The 24284-nt window shown below is 37.6% G+C and overlaps 1 protein-coding gene across 1 annotated transcript in view; it reads left to right on the top strand.

The window, feature by feature from the left end:
* Positions 1-24284, top strand: part of LRP1B (LDL receptor related protein 1B) — a 2241805-nt gene that overhangs the window by 1246093 nt on the left and 971428 nt on the right. The window contains exon 11 of the mRNA XM_088842364.1: positions 1366-1602. Coding sequence (XP_088698490.1) covers positions 1366-1602 — 237 coding nt within the window. The remainder of the gene's footprint in view (positions 1-1365; positions 1603-24284) is intronic.

The raw sequence follows: 24284 nt of genomic DNA, 5'->3' as shown, positions 1-24284 counted from the left end.
CTGGAGATATTCTTAAGATCTGTGCTAGGTACCTGAGATTTGTTTTATTTTTACTCTTTAAATATTAAGACTATATAGTATATATTTAATATGGGCTTCCCTAATGGCTCTGATGTTAAAGAATCCACCTACAGTGTGGGAGACCTGGGTTCGATCCCTGGGTTGGGAAGATCCCCTGGAGAAGGGCATGGAAACCCACTCCAATATTCTTGCCTGAATAATCCCCATGGACAGAGGAGCCTGGTGGGCTACAGTCCATGGGGTCGCAAAGAGTCAGACATAACTGAGCAACTAAGCACAGCACCATATTCATTAACACTAATTTTGAAAGAAAATAAAGAGAGACAATATATAAAATGATAATATAGTTTGCATTGAAGGTGTTGTATTTATGAGTAATTACTGTTTTTCTTTTTTCTCCAAATTTTAATAATGTAGTTACTTTAAGTTAATAGGAATCTCATTTATGATCTATTTATCCAAATATAATAGTCATATGTATCCTCAGTTTTAATGAAACTTTATATGTTTTCCTTTTGGTATGAAATATTCCCTTCAAATTATATAACTAAACTAAGTATAATGTGCCCTAGCAATAGGAGAACCTAGCATGTAGTTTCATATAAACATCAAAATGAGTTCATTTATTCTGTAGAAAAATCTTCCTTGATTCTGGCATTTTAACCCAGGACACAGATTTTTGTTTTCATTAGTTTTTGATAAAGGCTGTGTTGTATGTCAGTTACTGGCATACAGCATTAACCTCTAAAGTTCTAATGAAGATATGGAAGAAGAACTGTAACTGGCATTTGATTTCATTTCTTAAAAAAATAAATCACATGTTCGTAGAAACTAATATATTAAGTGCAAGTTAGGTGATACTGTGTGATTATTTTTGCTTCCCTTGTTAGTCTGTGATGCAGATTCTGAGTAGGGGGCATGTTTTAAATATTCTGAAGTTTTCAACATTGTCAAACATAATGAATGCTACAGTTAGTATCTACAGATGTGTTAGATAGATTGTAATGAGTTGTAAAATTAAATGTGCTGGATGTTTCAATAAATGTTCATTTTACAGTTACAAGTTATCCAATTATTTATCATGTTTCTGCTACACAGACAGTTACAGAAAAAGAATAATTAAGTTAATATAACCTATTTATGGAAGTAATCTCTGTTTGAATTAAAGTAATACAGTTAGCTGGCCTTCTTGCATCAAGATACATTTGGCATATTTTAGGGTTTAATTTTTGGTATTGAATTTAAAAAACACTAATTGTGCCAGGTAATTAAACAGTGGCATTATGCATTGTAAAGAAGATTAGGCAGCATCAGTTGTTTATGATTGTAATCTTTCTTCTGCAGGACCAAAGAATGAGTTGTTCCTCTTTTATGGGAAAGGACGCCCAGGAATTGTTAGAGGAATGGACTTGAATACCAAAATAGCTGATGAATATATGATCCCCATAGAGAATCTGGTAAACCCACGTGCTTTAGATTTTCATGCAGAAACCAGTTATATCTACTTTGCTGACACCACCAGTTTCCTAATTGGCCGGCAGAAAATAGATGGCACAGAGAGAGAAACCATCCTGAAAGATGGTAAGTGACAATGCGTAACATACATTTCAGACTGCCCACAGACAAAGCATTTTAAAAGGATAAATCTACTGTCTGTCAAGCTAAATTTAAGAAGAACCCAAGTGACTGTTGATTTAAAAATATTTGTTAATATCATTTTCTTTAGTAACAATATTTCTATGCTTTTTTCACATACCAGCTTATTAAAACTTTCATTGTAAAATAGAATTGCAGTTGTCCTCTATGCTTTAAATATTATGGGAATTAAATTGAGCAATATATCCACCTTCAAGGGAAATGTAGATTTACACTTATATGTTTATAGTGCTATGCAGTAGAACATAAGATTTAACAGGACATCAGAGACTATTTAATACTTGGTTCTTACTAGGATATTGGGCATGTTGCTCAAAATGCATTAAAAATTTCAATGTCCCCATTGTCATCACAATTCTTGCATATTGTTTTTTATTTTATAATACACTGCATATTGAGTTCTTTAGAGTTACTCCTTTATTTATTTATTTTTTATTGGAGGCTAATTACTTTACAATATTATATTGGTTTTGCCATACATTGACATGAATCCGCCCCAGGTGTACATGTGTTCCCCTTCTTCAACGCCCCTCCCCCCTCCCTCCTCCCCTTATCCTCCCTCTGAGTCAGCCCCATGCACCAGGCCCGAGCATCCTGTATCATGCGTCAAACCTGGACTGGTGATTCGTTTCACATATGATAATATACATATTTCAATGCCATTCTTCCAAATCATCCCACCCTCACCTCTACCACAGAGGCCAAAAGGCTGTTCTATACACCTGTGACTCTTTTTGCAGTCTCGTATACAGGGTTAGGAGAAGGCAATGGCACCCCACTCCAGTACTCTTGCCTGGAAAATCCCATGGATGGAGGAGCCTGGTGGGCTACAGTCCATGGCGTCGCTAAGAGTCGGACACGACTGAGCGACTTCACTTTCACTTTTCACTTTCATGCACTGGAGAAGGAAATGGCAACCCACTCCAGTGTTCTTGCCTGGAGAATCCCAGCGATGGCAGAGCCTGGTGGGCTGCCGTCTACAGGGTCGCACAGAGTTGGACATGACTGAAGTGACTTAGCAGTAGCAGCAGCATACAGGGTTATCGTTACCATCTTTCTAAATTCCATATATATATATATTTTAGTACACTGTATCGGTATTTTTCTTTCTGGCTTACTTCACTCTGTATAATAGGCTCCAGTTTCATCCACCTCATTAGAACTGATTCAAATGTATTCTTTTTAATGGCTGAGTAATACTCCATTGCAGCCATGAAGTTAAAAGACGCTTACTCCTTGGAAGGAAATTTATGACCAATCTTGATAATATATTGAAAAGCAGAGACATTACTTTGCCAACAAAGGTCCGTCTAGTCAAGGCTATGGTTTTTCCCGTGGTCGTGTAGGGATGTGAGAGTTGGACTGTGAAGAAAGCTGAGCGCCGAAGAATTGATGCTTTTGAACTGTGGTGTTGGAAAAGACTCTTGAGAGTCCCTTGTACCGCAAGGGGATCCAATCAGTCCATTCTAAGGGAGATCGATCCTGGGTGTTCATTGGAGGGACTGATGCTGAAGCTGAAACTGCAATACTTTGGCCACCTCATGCGACGAGTTGACTCACTGGAAAAGACTCTGATGCTGGGAAATGTTGGGGGCGGAAGAAGAAGGGGACGACCGAGAATGAGATGGCTGGATGGCATCACCGACTCTGTGGACATGAGTTTGAGTGAATTCCGAGAGTTGGTGATGGACAGGGAGGCCTGGCGTGCTGTGATTCATGGGGTCGCGGAGAGTCGGACATGACTGAGCGACTGAACTGAACTAAACTGAATACTCCATTGTGTATATGTACCAAAGTTTTCTTATCCATTCATCTGCAGATGTACATCTAGGTTGCTTCCATGTCCTGGCTATTATAAACAGTGCTGCAATGAACATTGGAGTACATGTGTCTCTTTCAATTCTGGTTTCCTCAGTGTTTTTGAACAGGAGTGTGATTGCTGGATCGTATGGCTGTTCTGTTTCCAGGTTTTTAAGGAATCTCCACACTGTTCTCCATCGTGGCTGTACTAGTTTGCATTCCCACCAACAGTGTAAGAGGGTTACCTTCTCTCCACACCCTCGCCAGCATTTATTGCTTGTAGACTTCTGGATAGCAGCCATTCTGACTGGTGTGAAATGGTACCTCATTGTGGTTTTGATTTGCGTTTCTCTGATTATGAGGGATGTTGAGCATTTTTTCATGTGTTTGTTAGCCATCTTTATGTCTTCTTTGGAGAAATGTCTGTTTAGTTCTTTGGCCCATTTTTTGATTGGGTCGTTTATTTTTCTGGAATTGAGCTTTAGGAGCTGCTTGTATATTTTGGAGATTAATTCTTTGTCAGTTGTTTCATTTGCTATTATTTTCTCCCATTCTGAAGGCTGTCTTTTCACCTTATTTATAGTTTCCTTTGCTGTGCAGAAGCTTTTAATTTTAATTAGGTCCCATTTGTTTATTTTCAATTTTATTTCCAATATTCTGGGACGCGGGTCATGGAGGATCCTGCTGTGATTTATGTCGGAGAGTGTTTTGCCTATGTTCTCCTCTAGGAGTTTTATAGTTTCTGGTCTTACACTTAGATCTTTAATCCATTTTGAGTTTATTTTTGTGTATGGTGTTAGGAAGTGTTCTAGTTTCATTCTTTTACAAGTGGCTGACCAGTTTTCCAAGCACCACTTGTTAAAGAGACTGTCTTTTCTCCGTTTTATATTCTTGCCTCCTTTGTCAAAGATAAGGTGTCCACAGGTGCATGGATTTATCTCTGGGCTTTCTATTTTGTTCCATTGATCTATATTTCTGTCTTTATGCCAGTACTGTACTGTCTTGATGACTATGGCTTTGTAGTAGAACCTGAAGTCCGGCAGGTTTATTCCCCCAGTTCCATTCTTCTTCCTCAAGATTGCTTTGGCTATTCGAGGTTTTTTGTATTTCCATACAAATTGTGAGATTATTTGTTCTAGCTGTGTGAAACATACTGTTGGTAGCTTGATAGAGATTGTATTGAATGTATAAATTATTATGGGTAGTATACTCATTTGCACAATATTTATTCTTCCAATCTATGAACACTGTATATTTCTCTATCTATTAGTGTCCTCTTTATTTCTTTCACCAGTGTTTTATAGTTTTCTATACATGTCTTTTGTTTCTTTAGGTAGATATATCCCTAAGTATTTTATTCTTTTCGTTGCAACAATGAAAGGAATAGTTCCCTTAATTTCTATTTCTATTTTCTCATTATTAGTGTATAGGAATGCAAGGGATTTCTGTGTGTTGATTTTATATCCTTCAAATTTACTGTATTCATTGATTAGCTCTAGTAGTTTTCTGGTAGCATCTTTAGGGTTTTCTGTGTATAGGATCATGTCATTGGCGAACAGTGAGAGTTTTACTTTTTCTTTTCCAATTTGGATTCTTTTCTGTCTTTTTCTGCTCTGATTGCTGTGGGCAAAACTTCCAGAACTATGCTGAATAGCAGGGGTGAGAGTGGGCACCCTTGTCTTGTTCCTGACTTTAGGGGAAATGCTTTCAATTTTTCACCATTGAGGATCGTGTTTGCTGGGGTTTGTCATATATAGCTTTTATTATGTTGAGGTATGTTCCTTTTATTCCCACCTTCTGGAGGGTTTTTATCATAAATAGATGTTGAAGTTTGTCAAAGGCTTTCTCTGCACCTATTGAGATAATCATATGATTTTTATTTTTCAGTTTGTTAATGTGGTATATTACATTGATTGGTTTGTGGATATTGAAGAACCCTTGCATTCCTGGGATAAAACCCACTTGGTCATGATGTATAATCTTCTTAATGTGTTGTTGGATTCTGATTGCTAGAATGTTGTTAAGGATTTTTGCATTGACGTTCATCAGTGATATTTGCCTGTAGTTTTCTTTTTTTGTGGGATCTTTGCCAGGTTTTGGGATTAGGATGATGGTGGCCTCATAGAATGAGTTTGGAAGTTTACCTTCCTCAGCAATTTTCTGGAAGAGTTTGAGTAGAATAATTGTTAGCTCTTCTCTAAACTTTTTGTAGTATTCAGCTGTGAAGCCGTCTGGACCTGGGCTTTTGTTTGCTGGAAGATTTCTGATTACAGCTTCTATTTCCATGCTTGTGATGGGTCTATTAAGATTTTCTATTTCTTCCTGGTTCAGTTTTGGAAAGTTGTACTTTTCTAAGAATTTGTCCATTTCTTCCAAGTTGTCCATTTTATTGGCATATAATTGCTGATAGTATTCTCTTATGATCCTTTGTATTTCTGTGTCATCTGTTGTGATCTCTCCCTTTTCATTTCTAATTTTATTGATTTGGTTTTTCTCCCTTTGTTTCTTGGTGAGTCTGGCTACTGTTTTGTCAATTTTATTTACCTTCTCAAAGAACCAGCTTTTGGCTTTGTTGATTTTTGCTATGGTCTCTTTTGTTTCTTTTGCATTTATTTCTGCCTTAATTTTTTAAGATTTATTTCCTTCTACTAACCCTGGGCTTCTTCATTTTTTCCTTTTCTGTTTTTTTTAGGTGTAGAGTTAAGTTATTTAGTTGACTTTTTTCTTGTTTCTTGAGGTATGCCTGTATTGCTATGAACCTTCCCCTTAACACTGCTTTTACAGTGTCCCAGAGTTTTTCGGTTGTTGTGTTTTCATTTTCATTCATTTCTATGCATATTTTGATTTCTTCTATGATTTGTTGGCTATTCAGCAGCGTGTTGTTCAGCCTCCATATGTTGGCATTTTTAATAGTTTTTCTCCCATAATTGAGATCTAATCTTATTGCATTGTGGTCAGAAAAGATGCTTGGAATGATTTCAATTTTTTTGAATTTACCAAGGCTAGATTTATGGCCCAGCATGTGATCTATCCCTGAGAAGATTCCGTGTGCACTTGAGAAAAAAGGTGAAATTCATTGTTTTGTGGTGAAATGTCCTATAGATATCTATTAGGTCTAACTGTTCTATTGTATCATTTAAAGTTGGTGTTTCCTTGTTAATTTTCAGTTTAGTTGATCTATCCATAGGTGTGAGTGGGGTATTAAAGTCTCCCACTATTATTGTGTTATTGTTAATTTCCCCTTTCATACTGGTTAGTAGTTGTCTTACATATTGTGGTGCTCCTATGTTGGGTACATAAATATTTAGAACTGTTATATCTTCTTCTTGGATTAATCCTTTGATCATTATGTAGTGTCCTTCTTTGTCTCTTTTCACAGCCTTCGTTTTAGTCTATTTTATCTGATATGAGTATTGCTACTTCTGCTTTCTTTTGGTCTCTATTTGCGTGGAATATCTTTATCCAGCCCTTCATTTCAGTCTGTATGTGTCCCTCATTTTGAGGTGTGTCTCTTGCAGACAACATATATGGGGTCTTGTTTTTGTATCCATTCAGCCAGTCCTTGTCTTTTGGTTGGGGCATTCAACCCATTTACATTTAAGGTGATTATTGATAAGTATGATCCCGTTTCCTTTTTCTTTATTGTTTTGGGTTCAAGTTTATACACCCTTTCTGTGTTTCCTGTCTAGAGAAGATCCTTTAGCATTTGTTGGAGAGCTGGTTTGGTGATCTGAATTCTCTCAGCTTTTGCTTGTCTGTAAAGGTTTTGATTTCTCCTTCATATTTGAATGAGATCCTTGCTGGGTACAGTAGTCAGGGCTGTAGGTTATTTTCTTTCATTACTTTAAGTATGTCTTGCCATTCCCTCCTGGCCTGAAGAGTTTCTGTTGAAAGATCAGCTGTTATTCTTATGGGGATCCCCTTGTGTGTTATTTGTTGCTTTTCCTTTGCTGCTTTTAATATTTGATCTTTGTGTTTGATCTTTGTTAATTTGATTAATATGTGTCTTGGAGTATTTTGCCTTGGGTTTATCCTGTTAGGAACTCTCTGGGTTTTTTGGATTTGGGTGATTATTTCCTTCCCCATTTTAGGGAAGTTTTCAACTATTATCTCCTCAAGTATTCTCTCATGGTCTTTCTTTTTGTCTTCTTCTTCTGGGACTCCTATGATTCGAATGTTGGGGCATTTAACATTGTCCCAGAGGTCTCTGAGATTTTCCTCATTTCTTTTAATTTGTTTTTCTTTTTTCCTCTCTGTTTCATTTATTTCTACAATTCTATCTTCTAGGTCGCTTATCCTGTCTTCTGCCTCTGGTATTCTACTGTTTATTCCCTCCAGAGTGTTTCTGATCTCATCTATTGCATTATTCATTGTATATTGACTCTTGTATTTCCTCTAGATCCTTGTTAAACCTTTCTTGCATCTTCTCGATCCTTGTCTCCAGGTTATTTATCTGTATATACAGTTTGTTTTCCAGATTTTGAATGATTTTCACTATCAATAATCAAAATTCGTTATCAGGTAGATTCCCAATATCTTCCTCTTTTGTTTGGGTTGGTGGGCATTTATCCTGTTCCTTTACTTGCTGGGTATTTCTCTGCCTCTTCATCTTGCTTATATTGTTGTGTTTGGGTTGGCCTTTTCGTCTCTGGCAGTTTGTGGAGTTCTCTTTATTGTGTAGTTTCCTCATGTGTGTGGGGTTGGATGGGTGACTTGTCAAGGTTCACTGGTCAGGGAATCTTGTGTCGGTGTTCTGGTGGGTGTAACTGGATTTCTTCTCTCTGGAGTGCAATGAAGTGTCCAGTAATGAGTTATGAGATGTTGGTGGGTTTGGAATGGCTTTGTGCAGCCTCCATGTTGAAGCTCAGGGCTATTCTTCTGTGTTGCTGGAGAATTTGCATGGTATGTCTTTCTCTGAAACTTGTTGACCCTTGGGTGGTGCCTGGTTTCAGAGTATGCATGGAGGAATTTGATGAGCTCCTATCGATTAATATTCCCTGGAACAGGAGCTCTCTGGTGTTCTCAGGATTTGGACTTAAGCCTCTGCCTCTGGTTTTCAGTCTTATTCTTGCAGTAGGCTCAAGACTTTTCCATCTTTCACTTCCAAGGCAGTTCCTTCTGTTTAAGCTCTTCTGTTTGCTGGTCTCTTCAGTGTCTAATTCCCGTCCTGACACAAGGGGGCGGTGTTGGACACTTTTTTAGGCTCACCTGTTCAGTCGTGCTGTGGGGAGGGAGGATCGCTGCTTTCAAATATCACTGGTGTCTGTGGGGAGTGCTCGCAGTGTCTCGGCTACACTGGGATTGCCCCTGCTCACGGTGTGTGTTCTTTCCCTGCTGATGCTGCTCTGGCTCTAGGTTGCTCTGCCGGGAACTGTCCGAGGCCGGCGCTGGGTTGTATGCACTTCCCAGGTCTGAGCCGCTCAGGTTCATGTACTCGGATACTCCAAAAAGGTGCAGACTTGGTTGGGCCTGTGTTTTGTGCCCTTCTTCGGTCTGAGCAACTCAGGTGACCAGGTGTTTGGCGACCGTGTTCGCTGCGACTTATCGCCTCCCCAGTCCCTGCCACTCAGTTTTATGGGTATACAACTGGCGCACCTTCTCAGGAGGATATCGACCGGCCAGAAATGCAAGAAGTCTTAGTTAGCAAGGAAGCCTGCTTGCAGCTTGGTATCAGATGCCTCTCTTGGGTCGCGACTGCCTGCTTCTGGCTCTGGCTGCCCTCCCCTGCCTGTCTCGGCGGGAGATGGTGGATGGGCCAACTGCAGCTGACTAGCTCTGTTCAGTTCTTTGTTCTGTGAGCAGGTCTAGTGGTGTCTTAGGTTGGGGCTTTTCGCCTTTTTGCTGGGTAGCTATCCCACAGTAAGCTCCCTCAGATTGCCCTCAGTGCATTCAGGCCCGGTCGGTCCTTACTCTAAGTGGTGCAACCCGTGCCTCCCTGCCCAGCCCCCACTTGCTAGTGGGGGGTGTGGGCGGTTGTGCCACTTCTCCGCTGAGAGTTACTGCTGGGCACTTAATCTGTGGGTTTTAATTATTTATTTATTTTTCCTCCCGCTTATGTTGCCCTCTGAGTTTCCAAGGTTTGCCACAGACTTGCCAGTGAGCGTTTCCAGGTGTTTGGAAACTTCTCTCTTTTTTTAAGCCTCCCTTCCCCGACGGATCTCCTTTCCTCCCTCTTTTGTCTCTCTTTTTATCTTTATATTATTTCCTACCTCCTTTCAAAGACAGTGGGCTGCTTTTCTGGGTGCCTGATGTCCTCTGCCAGCATGCAGAAGTTGTTTTGTGGGATTTACTCAGCGTTCTAATATTCTTTTGATGAATTTGTGAGGGAGAAAGTGGTCTCCCTGTCCTATTCATCTGCCATCTTCCTGTCTCCCCCCCAGAGTTACTCTTGAAATGTCCAATTATCTGCAGAGAAATTTTGTGTCTATTTTTATTATAAATATATATGTTATTACATATATATAAGTATATATGCATATACTTTATTAAAATCAGTGAGTTTCATAAATTGCTTGGCTTAGAACAACCAATCAATTAACAAAATTATATAACTTTTCTATGAGTAGAAAACATCTGTAATAATCAGGCACACTATATCTTTGACAGCTAGTTACCTTTAGGTAGGTTGCTAATGATTCTCACATATACAGTTTCCTCACATATACAGTTTGCTTACTTCTCAAATATTTAAAAACTGCTTGATTTAAGAACATTAATCATATGCTTATTATATGAAGGACACTGTACTAGCTATCTGAGGAGATAAAACAAATGTTAAGAAATGGCTACTGTCTTCAAGGAGTTCATAACCTACCTTTGGAGATAATATAAGCATCTGCAAAATATAAAGACTTTGTAGCATTTAATTTAACAAGTTTAGAGCTGGCCCAAAGAGATTCATGATTAATGAAGAATGTCTTTGTAATAAGAATACACAGGAAGCAAGAGATATCTTTTTTTCAAGATTTTTTAAAAACTGTATTTATTTTTTTATTTGGCTGCATTTGGCCTTAGTTGTGGCACATGGAATCTTTATTGAACACATGAGATCTTTCACTGTGGTGCACACAGGACTCTCTAGTTGTGGCACAGAGGCATGAAGACTCAGTAGTTGTGGCTCACCATCTTAGTTGCTTCCCAGCATGTGGTATCATAGTCCTTCACCAGGGATCAAACTTGCATCCCCTGCATTGAAAGGCTCATTCTTAACCACCAGACCATGGGGGAAGTCCCAGAGTTGTCTTTATGTGGGGATTCTCAGAGAAATTTGTTGTGAAGAAAGTGGTATTTGATCTAGAGCTTAAAGCAAGAATGTCAAAGGGGTGTGGAGGATATTTCAGCATCAGGAATTCCATGAGAAAACAAAACAAAACACCAAAAAACATACTCAAGAAAGAGGATGAGAGGAACATTAAATAGGTCACTACTGTAGGTTTAATTTACAGGTAATGATGACAGAGCAACTGTGGATCCCAAAAGGTGGTGAAATGAGAAGCCTTAAAGGTGAGGTGAAAGGGCTTGGATAGAATCCTGAAGGGGTAAGAGGAAATAATTTTTAGCCAAGGAATAATGTAAATGAAAAGATATTTTGGAGAATCAAAATATCTGGTAGTGGAGTAGAGTGAATCAGATAGTGGAAGAAGAGAAAATAAAAGTAGAGAAATGGATTAAAATTATTTACATCATGAGTGGTAATGAATGGTGGTCTCTCCTGTCTTATAGAGGAATTGGGGGCAGCCAAAGAAGATGATTCATTCACTGCATGTTCGCTTTAACCCAAACCTTTAATGATAAAAGGTATACCTTCTGCAAGTGACAAATGAAGTTCTAAAATGAAGAATATCCTTGTTTTTGTCTTTTTTATAGTTTACTGATTAAGGCAATGTAAATTTACCATGACTTAAACACCCAAGGAGTGTCTAATTAGAGTTAAGATTTTTACTCTAAATTGAACGAGACAGAGGCTGTCTGTCTACTTTTCTCTGAAATGCAATAACAGATAATAGGAACTTGACAATTCTAGAAGGACAATGAGCTTACATATTTGAAGTACATGCATTTGGATTGCTCTCATTTTGACCTGACATTTTTAAGAGGGACTGAAATCTAATATAGAGGATTCTTGGTTTCTTTTAAAAAAAAGTGTCAGATCCTGTGCTGTGAATGAATGTTCCAGCTAACAATTCTAACTTTGATAGCCATATCTTCTCAGTGACACTGGGGTTTTGTATATTCTACCATAGCAACAGTGGTCAACTCAAATAGCTCTTTGACTGCCAGGCATGTTCTGTACAGTGTTGCTTTGGCAGCGGGAAGGCTATAAAAACATTTTGTTGATTGTCATACCTGAATATATATTTAGCATTTTGATAATGCTAGAGAAGGTACAGCTTAATATTATTTTTGTTAGTTTATATTATTTCTTATCAGTAAGGAGAATAATAATAGACATTTGCTACAAGATTATCATGTCAGAACAGAACTTACATTTGGCAAATGACAACTTGTGATTCTTGGGATCAGAAAAGTTATATATGTGTTCACTCATTTAACTAGATTGTCTACCAACTAACCTGAAGACTGAGAACTAATGCTTGGTTTGACAAATGATTTTGTAAGCTTAATAGAAATTCTGAGTCTTAGATAAATTTGTACAGTTTGAAGTACTAGGCTTCATGATTTTGCTGATTTTACATCAGACATAAATATCTTGGTCATATCCTCTACAAGCTCAGATTCTTTGTATATAAGAAAAAAAAAAAACAGCACTTAAAGGAAAATATGTATCTTTATTCATTTTTCGGATTTTGTTTTTCTCTTAGTTTTATTGAAAACTGCCTAAATGTGACATATCTTATAGCCTTTGTGTAATATTGTTAATTAAAACAGTACATAGTTAAATAAGTAAGAAAACAAAACATTCATTAGAGGTATTTGCATACATCTCAATAATTATGGAAATTATCTATGAAATGAAAACATTTTACTGATTTTAAAAAAATAGACTTCTATAAGGACAAAATATTTACCAGTCTTTATTTTGTTTTACTCTTCATTATTTTTGCCAAATTCTGGTAGCATTTATACTCTTGATCTCTTTTAGTTAATTTCTAGATTTATTTATTTATTTATTCATTGACTGCCTTCTCTGGACCAGGTGCTGTTCTAGGTGATGGGAATGCTGCAGTAAATAGCTTAAAGCTTCATATTTAGTTGCCATCCAAGTGGTGAAAAATAGATATTAATTAAACACATAAATGAACAAGATAATAATAAATGCTCTCAAAAAATAAAAGAAGCTATCAACAGGAAGCAAAAGTAGATGAAATGGACAGATAATTGAGATTAGTCATTCTTTTGGCTTCCCTTGTGACTCAGCTGGTAAAAAATCTGCCTGCAATGCAGGAGACCTGGGTTCAATCCCTGGGTTGGGAAGATCCCCTGGAGAAGGGAACAGCTACCCACTCCAGTATTCTGGCCTGGAGAATTCCATGGACTGTATAGCCTATGGGGCTGCAAAGAGTCAGACTGTTACCAAAAGAGTTGGTCTGTTACAGTCATTCTGTTACCCAATTAGGTCTCATGCACCCTCACCTGAACCTCAACCCAGCCCAGCCCACTGCTTCAGTGGGGAGGGTTCTTCTCCCATTTGGATCTGCACAGTCAAAAATGAAACTGAAGCTGAGATTGAAGCAACACAATCATTATTCAATGTCCAGAGAATGGAGAGAGAGGAAGTTAATCACAAATCAGCTTCTTGCCCAAGAGGTTTTTTTTAATTAATTATTTTTAATTGGAAGATAATTGTTTTACAATATTGTATTGGTTTTTGCTTTTTAGAAACATGAATCAGCCATAGGTATGTGTTTGCCCCTTCCTCCTGTACCTCTCTCCCACCTCCCACCCCATTTCCACTCCTCTTAGGTTGTCACAGAGTACCAGGTTTGAGCTCACCCAGGGGACAATTAAGGCAAGATTTTAAGGGTAAGGTTAACGAGGGGGAAGCATATATACTGGTTTTGTGGGAATAGGCAGGTTCTTCCTGGAACTAGGGTGTTACCTCTTTTCTATCCTTGAATGGTCCTCTGTTTCTCTGGGCTGGAAGCGGCTCACATCATCATGGACAGACAGACAGGGGTCTTACAAATACAAGATGGTTATGAAATGCAGGATGACATTTGTCTCACTTTAGAAGTTGAACCAGTTTGCAACAGTTTACTTATAGTGAGACTCTTGTTTCTGTGCTGTGAACAACCAGAGGGTATGGTTAGTTGTGATTTTCTGCAAAGTTACCTGGAGGGAAGGCTTCCTAGGTGGAGCTAGTGGTAAAGAACCTACCTGCCAATGCAGGATATATAAGAGGTATGGGTTTGTTCCCTGGGTTGGGAAGATCCCCTGGGAGATGGCATGTCAACCCACTCCAGTATTCTTGCCTGGAGAGTCCCATGGACAGAGGAGTCTGGTGGGCTACAGTCCATGGGGTCACAAAGAGTCAAACATGACTGAAGGGACTTAGCACACATGCTTGCACTTGGAGGGTGGGCCTGGGGTATGATTCCAGGGCAAAAGCCTTGGTAACAATTCTTGTGGATATAATCGTTACTTTCTCTAACAGAACAAGACAGATGTTCTTTGTAAGATTGAATTAATGTTTATCTGCTTAGATGTCTTGTCCAAGATTCGTTTTTCATGGCAGAATGAATTAGAATTTCCAGAAGAAAGGGAAAAAATATGAAAATGATAACTTAGTATTCACTTTATAATTGCATATACTCTATAGTGCAGTACTTGTTTTTAAGCTATATAAATTAATTCTACTGGGATCCATATATCCAAATAGAAGGCATGTTAAACTAATCTTTCACATTGTTTCATATCTTTAAAGTATATTTTAAAAAAACACTCAAAACCTTTTTCCTAAGTTTGAAAGTTATTAATGCCTGCAGCTACAACAGAAAAACTGTAGTTTCAATAGCTCCCATAATTAAACTGTAGCCTTGAGGTCACCAAGTTTGTGTTAATTTGTAATAATAGCCACAGGAACTAATGCAAAGTCTATGCTCTTAGCACTTTGCTATTCTGACCTTACATGTTAATACTTCTTAAAGTAGATTCTACTTGATTGAAATCTGGAGCGAGTAGACATCTCCACACCTCAGAGTCTTCCTTTAACTGAAGACAGAATCCATTAAGTTAGAGAACGATGAATAACTTTGGGCAGCATGTAAGATAGGCTTTCTTTTTGATAGGAGTAGAAATGTAGCCATGAGGAAGAGGAGACAGTCTCTCTAGCAAAACATCTTCCAATTTATGCATTTAAATCTGTTGGCATACAATCAAAGTATCAAAGGGTGTATTTATGTGATTTTTTGTGATTGCTTGTCCAGCATCTGAAGGGTTAAACTGTATTCTTCACTCCGTCTCATCTCCAGTGTCTCCATATTGTCCTGGAGGGTTTTAGAATCCAATAGTTCCTGCAAATTTGTGTTGAAATATATGATATTATATCTGAGCCATAAATTATTAATTGATACTCCATCATTGTAATACTTACCTGCCACCACCACTGCCACCACACACACACACACACACACACACTCACACGCGTACTCACACACACACACAACCACCAACTTAAGACAAACTTCAGAACTCTAAAAATATTCCCAGGCCTCTATTCTAACCAGTAATAGGGTAGCCACTCAAAACAGATTATAGGATGTGATCTGTCTTCAAATGACACCTACCTGAGAGTAAGAATATAATTTTTGTTTCTGGAGATCACCATTTGTTCTTGGATTACAATGAACTTTATCATTATATAAATCTTTAAGAATTTCAAGTGTCTCATTGAGTGTTATAGTTGATTAAATAAACATGGTGAGATATCATCAATAAATTATGAAAGTTAGAAAGTTCCCTTGAACTTAACATAGTCATTATGCTTTGCAAAACATTTAAAAATTAAGAACAAGCCTTTATTATCTGCTATTAGATTGCAGGTGAATATCAGTCTCATTTTTCTGTCATTAACTCCAACTTTTTCATAAAGAAGAGCTCTAAAGACTCTGGGAGATGTAGACTCTGACCAACCATTAAAGGAAATAATGAATACATTTGTCAGCCATGAGACATTTCCTAATTAAAACTGTGAAGTAGAGATTTGCAAGCATATGCAACTCTTGAGAATCTAATGGATATTGTTGTCCTGCTGAGTAGCAAGGTTATAGCCTGTTTGCACACACTGACTCTTGTTGATTATCAATAAGATGTTTTCCCAGAGTTTGCTGGAGATTTGAGTCCTGAAAACATTGGTTCAATTCATGTTTAGTTTGTATATTTCTCGTAGTTATTGATGTTTCTCATGAAGTGTATGAGATATTTGAAAAAAAAGAAAACTTTAAGCCAATAAGTGTCTTTTTTTTCCCGAAAAGTTGGCATCAATGTGAAATCTAGGTTCTAAAATATATTAATTCATAAAAAATATAATTGGCCATGTGGCTAATAGATTACTGTAAACATTAAAAAAAAAAATCTTTTCCTTTGTTTCTACCCAACACAGGAATATATACATATGTACAAGCATGCACAAAGAGCTTACCACACACACACACACAGACACACATACACACACACACAAGCTAAGAATAAACTTAGAAGTTTCTGTGAAGTCCACTATGAAAAGATCAAACATGAAATACTTCATAATCTCCAAAGTACCAATGAAGTATTATTATAAATATGATTGTTGCATTAAAATTATGATTAGTAGAACTTTTTGCACATGTTAAATAAATTTCAAGTTTCAGCCTGAATTAAAAGAAATACATTCAACCTAGTTGCTTAATTATTCTTAGCGTTAAATAATCTTTATTACTTCAGAAACCAGTTGAAAATCCCCGGTTAACCTAGTACTGGTATTATAATCATTGACTATAATTGTCCTTTTGCTTGCTGCTATTCTAAGGGAGATCGATCCTGGGTGTTCATTGGAGGGACTGATGCTGAAGCTGAAACTGCAATACTTTGGCCACCTCATGCGACGAGTTGACTCACTGGAAAAGACTCTGATGCTGGGAAAGGTTGGGGGCGGGAGGAGAAGGGGACAACGGAGAATGAGATGGCTGGATGGCATCACCGACTCTGTGGACATGAGTTTGAGTGAACTCCGGGAGTTGGTGATGGACAGGGAGGCCTGGCGTGCTGTGATTGATGGGGTCGCGGAGAGTCGGACACGACTGAGCGACTGAACTGAACTGAACTGCTGCTGAGTTACTTCAGTCATGTCCAACTCTGTGTGACCGCTTAGACGGAAGCCCACCAGGCTCCCCCGTCCCTGGGATTCTCAGGCAAGAACACTGGAGTGGGTTGCCATTTCCTTCTCCAATATGTGAAAAGTGAAGTGAAGTCGCTCAGTCGTGACCCACCCTTAGCGATCCCACGGACTGCAGCCTACCAGGCTCCTCCATCCATGGGATTTTCTAGGCAAGAGTACTGGAGTGGCTTGCCATTGCCTTCTCCGGTCCTTTTGCTTAGGTTAACACAAATTTCTGATGAAAAATAAAAATTTGATAAATCAGTCTTGGCAGACTTTACTATGATAGCTCTAAAATGGATACTCTAGCTCAAATTGTGGTGACAGTTAATACCACAATGCCAGCTGAGCAAGTTCCCTTGAAACTAGTCTTTTTGAGAGGATTTTAAGGGAGTTATAATAGTCATTGTCTGTATAACAAATAGGTCAAATAATGTTACTCTAAGCTATCTAAAGCATAATTTTATTTTTGCCTTTCAATGACTATTAAAATGTATTCAGTAGAGTGAATATTTCTACCCTATAGAAAAACTTGGTCAAATCCCAGTCCTTTCTGCAACAGCCAGATCTCTCAGTCATGTTAAGTCAGAAGCACAGCCTCAGTTTGGTAATTAGCATGCTCACTCCACCATATACACATATATGAAAGGGAAAGTGTTAGTCACTCAGTCTTACCTGACTCTTTGCAATCTTACTAACTGTAGCCCACCAGGCTTGTCTCTCCATGGAATTCTCCAGGCAAGAATACTGGAGTGGGTTGTGATTTCCTTCTCCAGGGGTTCCCAACCCAGGGATGGAATCTGGGTCTCCTGCATTGCAAGCAGATTCTTTACCATCTGAAAATTCAGGGTATCATCAAATCTTCCCTGCTTCCCACTCATGTTGTTTTCTGGCCAGAAAAAAGGAAAGAAAGGAAAGTTTGGTTCATTCTTTCTGTACCATGCATTTCATTTTCTTGCCATGCCTCCTAGCTTGCTAGTGAGTTTCCAATGCCCTCTCACTTCTCAGCATTGATCGGAAGAGGTGAGAAAGTAAGATTGCTTAGGAATGATAAGGAGAGAGCAAAGGACCTATGTGATCTAGTTATGTTATAAATTGATCTCTCTCTGAATCAGTCATGTCTTTTAAAGTCACTGTTGGGGCATGTATATGTGTATGTGTCTGTGCATATACATGCAAGCTATTTGGAGGTGTTTTGCTGGATCTCTCTAGTTACATTTTCTCTGATTACATTTCCCTTGGCCGATGTGTGTGACTCTGCATCCCTGAACAACGAGTCCCTGTCCTTCTTCCTATTGTTTGAGTCCCTGTAACCAACCAGATTCGGAGAAGGCAATGGCAGGCCACTCCAGTACTCTTGCCTAGAAAATTCCATGGATGGAGGAGCCTGGTAGGCTGCAGTCCGTGGGGTCGCTACGAGTCAGACATGACCGAGTGACTTCACTTTCACTTTTCACTTTCACACATTGGAGAAGGAAATGGCAACCCACTCCAGTGTTCTTGCCTGGAGAATCCCAGGGACGGGGGAGACTGGTGGGTTTCCATCTATGGGGTCACACAGAGTCGGACACGACTGAAGTGACTTAGCAGCAGCAGCAACCAACCAGATTGCAAACATCTGTAAGGTAACTCACTCCCCTGTGTGATCCACATATGCACCCCCCCGCCGCCCCTGATGATTTGTAAATTCTCTGCCTCAACCTGGGAGTTCAAATAGAGCAAATCAACCCCCACTAAGTATTCTGCCACCAGAGTCTATTTTAACTTTTTATCAGATGTGAGACTTTCTCAGGTGTGAGTTTTGCACATTTGGAAAAAACCAAGAATTCAAAGATCTCTTAGATACCCAACACAAAGCCCCATCACTAAGAGTTGAGGTAAAAAGTACCCTTCCATTCTCTCTTTTCTACCACCTTGGGGGATTAAAGGATAGGGACTAGAGAATAATAGAACAGCAGCATCCCTTTCCAAAGAAATCTCCTTAAACTCTCCCTTTACATCAGGGGTCTCCAACCCTGGGATCTAATACCTGATGATCTGAGGTGGGACTGATGTAATAATCAGAAATAAAGTGCACAATAAAAGTTATGTGTTCGATTCATCCCAAAACTGCCCCCATGTCCCTGATCCATGGAAAAATTGTCTTCCATGAAACTAGTCCCTGGTACCAAAAAGGTTGGGGACTCCTGCATTATACCATTCATCTGGTTGAGGTGTTTAAGAATTAAGGAAACAATTGTGATCTAGTTGATTGTAAAATATGAGGACTTTCCCGCTCATACTATGATTTTTTAAAAAATCCTTTTGACTTCTAATCAAAGTTTTAACATCCCATTACAAATGTTACAGTGAATTACTATTACTCCTAATTCTGCAACAGTAATCAACCAAGTTGCAGGATATTCTAATAGTCATTAGGCAGTAGTCTAAGTGACACCTGAAAAGGAAATATAAGAAAAACAGTAAGACTATTTTGAAAATTCACTTATAGGTGACAACAAATATTTTCACTTGTGTTTATCCTCCTAGTTTTTTTTTAATCAGGTTTTAATATCAGTTTAATTCTTTTATACTTTAAAACTGATTTTTCAAGGCTTAAATTTGTCTTTACAAATTAATAAATGTAAATAACAACATGAAAGTACACACAAATATCTCTCAAGAATCTCAAGATGGTCCCATCACTGGACATGAGGTGAGAGAGCAATCACTCACCCTCTTATCCTTTCCTCCAAATTGTAGCAATTCAGATGTCACTTTTGCCTATATTTGTAATTGTAAGGAAAACCAGATTTGACATATTTTCTAAAATTTTGCATTTCAGTGAATAGTATCATATGACTTAATTTTCTGTACAAATTCTTCAGAATGACAAAACATATAAAGTTGTATGTAACAATTAAAATTATTTGCAGTTCCAGATTGGCACTATCTCTCAAGATGAATGGAAAAATTACTTATTTGCTATGCATCACAAATCCTGCAACTATTCCTGTTAATCAGGTCCCATTTCTTACACTGTTTTAACTCACGCCCCAAAGAAAATTATGTTACTTTTGGAGATACCAGTCATGATTTGTGAATCATAAACATCATTTGAACAACTGAGTTATGGGAACTGTGCCCTAGCTGAGGGAACCTTAGGTACTTGGCCAGGAGAATATACACGCCATACCTGTTCCATCACAGACTGATTTTAAGGCGAACTTTGCCAGATACATTTAAATGCAAAAATCTTAGATTAAATAAGCTTGCAACTTTGAAAAGTGTTTAAACAGATTGAGGAGTTTGACAAGTTCTCATAAAGTTATACATACGATTCTTGTATTAGCATGTTTACTTTGAGAAAAGAAAACACATGTTCATATAATAATAGTTATTATCTGGTATCATGTAGACAAAACTCTAATTATTTTTTTATTTCTTTTTTACTAATCAGATGGCTGAATTAACTGGTAATTTGTTAGATCCAAAAATGGCTGCAAATTTTACTGTAAACACTTATAGTTTTCTTCTGATAAACTCTTGTATTTTAAAAATCAGGTTCATTACAACATAATTTATAAATGGCAAAATTCACCTTTTTAAGGTAAACAGTTCAATATATTCAGCTGAGTAACCACCACCAGAGTCAAGTTGAAATAGTCCCATCACCCAAGAAAGTTCCCTTAGTTTCTTACAACCACTGATCTGATTTCTATTCTGATTTGATTTATTTTTCTATAGTTTACTTTCTCTGAAATGTCAAAGCTGTAATCATAAAATGTATAGCCTTTGATTTTGGTTCACTTAGATAATGTTTTTAAGGTTTTTTTTTTTTTTGTCATGTTACTGAGTGTATCAGACATTCACTCTTTTCATGTAGGGTTGTATTTTACTGAATGGATGCACCACAAAACTTTTATTCTTTTCCAAGTTAATTTTCAATTGGGTTGTTTCAAGTCTGGTCAGTTTTGAAGAAAGCTATTACAAGCATTTATATACAGTACATTATATGGACATGTGTTTTATTTTCTGAAAGTGAATTGCATGCTAATACAAGAATTTGTATGTCAAACTCATCCATCTGTTCAAAATGTTTTTCAAAGTTGTGGGGTCATTTTGCTTTCTCAGCATCAAGGGAGGAGAGTTCCAGTTGTTCTGCCTTCTCTCCAGCACATGGTATTATCTGTCTTGGTTTTGTTTTTTTTTTGTTTTTTTTCCATTTGAGTCACTCTGATAGGTATATGTTGATAACTCATTGTCTAAATCTGAAGATCTCCCTATCAAGGACATCTTAAGATCTGATTTTATTTACAGCTTTGCCTCTTTGGTTGACCAGTTTATCTCAGTGGGTTGTTTGTCTTCTCTTGCTTTCTGTCTGTCTCATAATTAGTCTTTGAATTTCCAATAGTATATGTAGGAAAACCTTAGAGACTTAAATAAGTAAAAATTATCCTGGAGCATTAAGTCCATTTCTCTGTCAGTGTGTTAGTGTGAAGAGTTTGATCCGTCTATTCAGCCATTGGGCTGCGTTTGGATGTTGTTCCTACTATAGTTACCTTTGGTAAACCAAACCTTTCAGATTCTTTTAGCAATGAGTTGATACTACATTGTGCTTAGTGTGCACCCTAGATTGTGCCTGCTCATTCTTCAGCTTTAAGTACTCCCTGCACAGCTGCTTCATTGAAGGATCTCTCTCCACACTCTTGCCCCTCTTTTTGATGGTAGACTATCATGATCTGTTTTTAAGTGGAAGGCTCATGGTGGATGGAAGAGGGATTCTCCATTCTTGTGGTCTGGCCCGTGGTCTTAGATTCTGTGGTTCTGAGTTCTGGAGATGGAACTTTCAATGCATCTCCTTCCTTGTCAGTCAGTATCTGCCATAAAACTATAAGAAGTCTTGGGCAGGAGATAATCTTTTGCTCCTTACCTCAGAGTGACAAATTTCTCTGTTATTTTTGTTTTGTTTGTTTCTTTGTTTAAATCAGTCCAGAATTCTGGGTCCAAGCAGCTTTACTGTACACCCTTTAGGGGCAAATAGCTTTGCTCCAACTTTTCCCTGAGTGTCACTGTACCTTTGTTTTGGACCGCTGGCAGTAATTTCTTACCCTTCTCCAAGTGCTGGGCTAATGTTGCTTGTTTCAAGTAGCAAACTTGTGGTGGGACCAAGGGTGTTTCTTACTCCACTCTCTGAGTCACATGGCTTTGGCTTCTATTCCTCCCTTGATGACAGTTTCTCTCTGCTGTTCACCTTACTTTTGGTGAAGGAAAGTTTTCCTGCCCTTTTTCTAGGGCCTGATGATGCTTTCTTTCCATTCCCCCCTCACAGGCAGAGGGTCTTTATCTTGCTTCTAGGAATGGGACAGTCTCCTTCCCCTTCCCCAGTGGTTTAAGGGATTTGCTTTGTATTAGAGGAAAGTCTAGTGAACAGGTTGGGTTTATGTCTGTGAGACACACAGAGTTCTCAGTTCTGTTACTGTGCCTTCGTTTTTTCTCTTGTGAACTCAGTGACAGGAATCTATTGCATAGTTTCCCAATAATTCTTAACTCTCATGTTAATTCACACTTGGTTTTTAAAATTTTTTACCATTTTAACTTTTTAAAAATACTATTTTTATGGCAGGTATCTCTTCCTCCTTATATTCTGGCAAAGGTACCATTCGTGTGTTTTGTTTTTACTGGAAGAGGACTACCACCCTGGATTTCTTTTCATGTTTCCTTGGAATCCCGGCTTTTCTTTGGACTCAACAAAAATTGTAATTTTGTAGATTATTGGTCTTTCTTTTATTGTTGTGTGTTTCAGTATTCTTTTATGGCTTTCAGCATCCAAAGTGAAACCTAATTCTGCAAGTCTATAAGTTCTTAATGAAAATGAGAATTTGAAAAATGAGGTTGAAATATTTTTAAAACTGCTTTTTCTTTCTTCACCTTAGCATTAGAATCAATTTTTAAAAGTAGCTGAGTTCTACTATGGATACATATGAATCCCTTGTGATGCTTTTAAATATCCACAGTTTACACATAAAGGCATTTCACTTGAGGCAAAAATATTTACATATTTTCTACTTTCAATAAACTCATTTTGTATTACATTTTAACTAAAAAGTAACTGAAAGTAGTGATGGAAGTTTTCACTTTGTGAAAAGGAAAATTGATTAATGCATTATATTATCAGAAAAAAATATGTTATTATTAAAGAGATTGTGGCAGATGGTATGATTAAGGGTTATCTCAAAATCTGATTATTATTTATTGCTAATATTTCTAGTCATACCTATATAAAACATTTAATTGCTAAAGATTTCAGATAGTAGTTGAGGTATTTACTGAAAATGTAGCTGCCATTCTGAAAGAGTTTTCATTCAGTTTGAATGCATCTGTCAAATTATAAATGGGGTGAAGGATTAAACATAGGATTAAGCAAACAGTTCACCATGCCTTTGCCCTCTTTATCCATGAAAAAAAATCACTGAAAAATACTTTTTTAGCAGAGTAAATTGATACCAGCACTACAAAATTGAAGAGTATATCATCATTGATCAGAGTTGATGGGAATTTCTTATCTAGAATTCATATGGGACCACATTGACTAGACTATGAAAAATCATAACCTAAAATATTGTAGGTGTGAACTTCAAATATATAGTCAGTGTGATCCTTATCAAAATACCAATGCTATTTTTCACAGGACTAGAACATATAATTCTAACTTTTTTTTTAAAGAACCACAAAAGCTCTCAGTTAGCAAGAAAATCTTGAGAAAGAAGTTTCAACTAAAAATAACTTTACACAGTGTAGAAACTCATCAACAAAATGGAAAAGCATCCTAATGAATGGGAGAAGATATCTGAAAACAATATATTTGGTAAGGAGTTAATAATCAAAGTTTATAAAGAACTTATACAACTCAACATAAAAAATCCTATTAAAAACTGGCAAAGAATCTCAATAGACATATCTCCAAAAGAGACAAATAGACAACAGACACATGGACATGTGTTCAACAGCACTAATCATCAGTTAGATGCAAATCAAGCTCACTAAAAACCATTGTATGTCTGTCAGAATGTCTATCATCAAAAAGATAACAGAGTGACTGTAAGAATGTAGAAGAAAGGAACCTTCATATATTGTTAGTTGAAACAGAAATTGGTATAACCACTATGGAAGACAATATGGAGCTTATTCAAAATATTAAAAAATATGACTACTATAGATCTAGCAATTTCATTTCTGGATATTTACCAAAAATAAGGGCTTCCCTGGTGGCTCAGATGGTAAAGAATCTGCCTGCAATGAGGGAAACCTGGGTTTCCCTCGAGAAGGTCATGGCAACATACTTCAATATTTTTGCCTGGAGAATCCCCAGAGGAGGCTGGCAGGCTACAGTCTGTGGGGTTACAAAGAGTCAGACATAACTGAGCAACTAAGCACAGCACACAAGAAATAAAAACACTAATTCAAAAAGACATATGCACCACAATGTTCATTGGAACATTATTTACGTAGC

Source organism: Moschus berezovskii, chromosome 2 (assembly GCF_049115385.1).
Source record: "Moschus berezovskii isolate FMDL1 chromosome 2, NW_MosBer_1.0, whole genome shotgun sequence".
Lineage (NCBI taxonomy): Eukaryota > Metazoa > Chordata > Mammalia > Artiodactyla > Moschidae > Moschus > Moschus berezovskii.
This window is presented reverse-complemented; position numbering and strand designations above follow the sequence as displayed.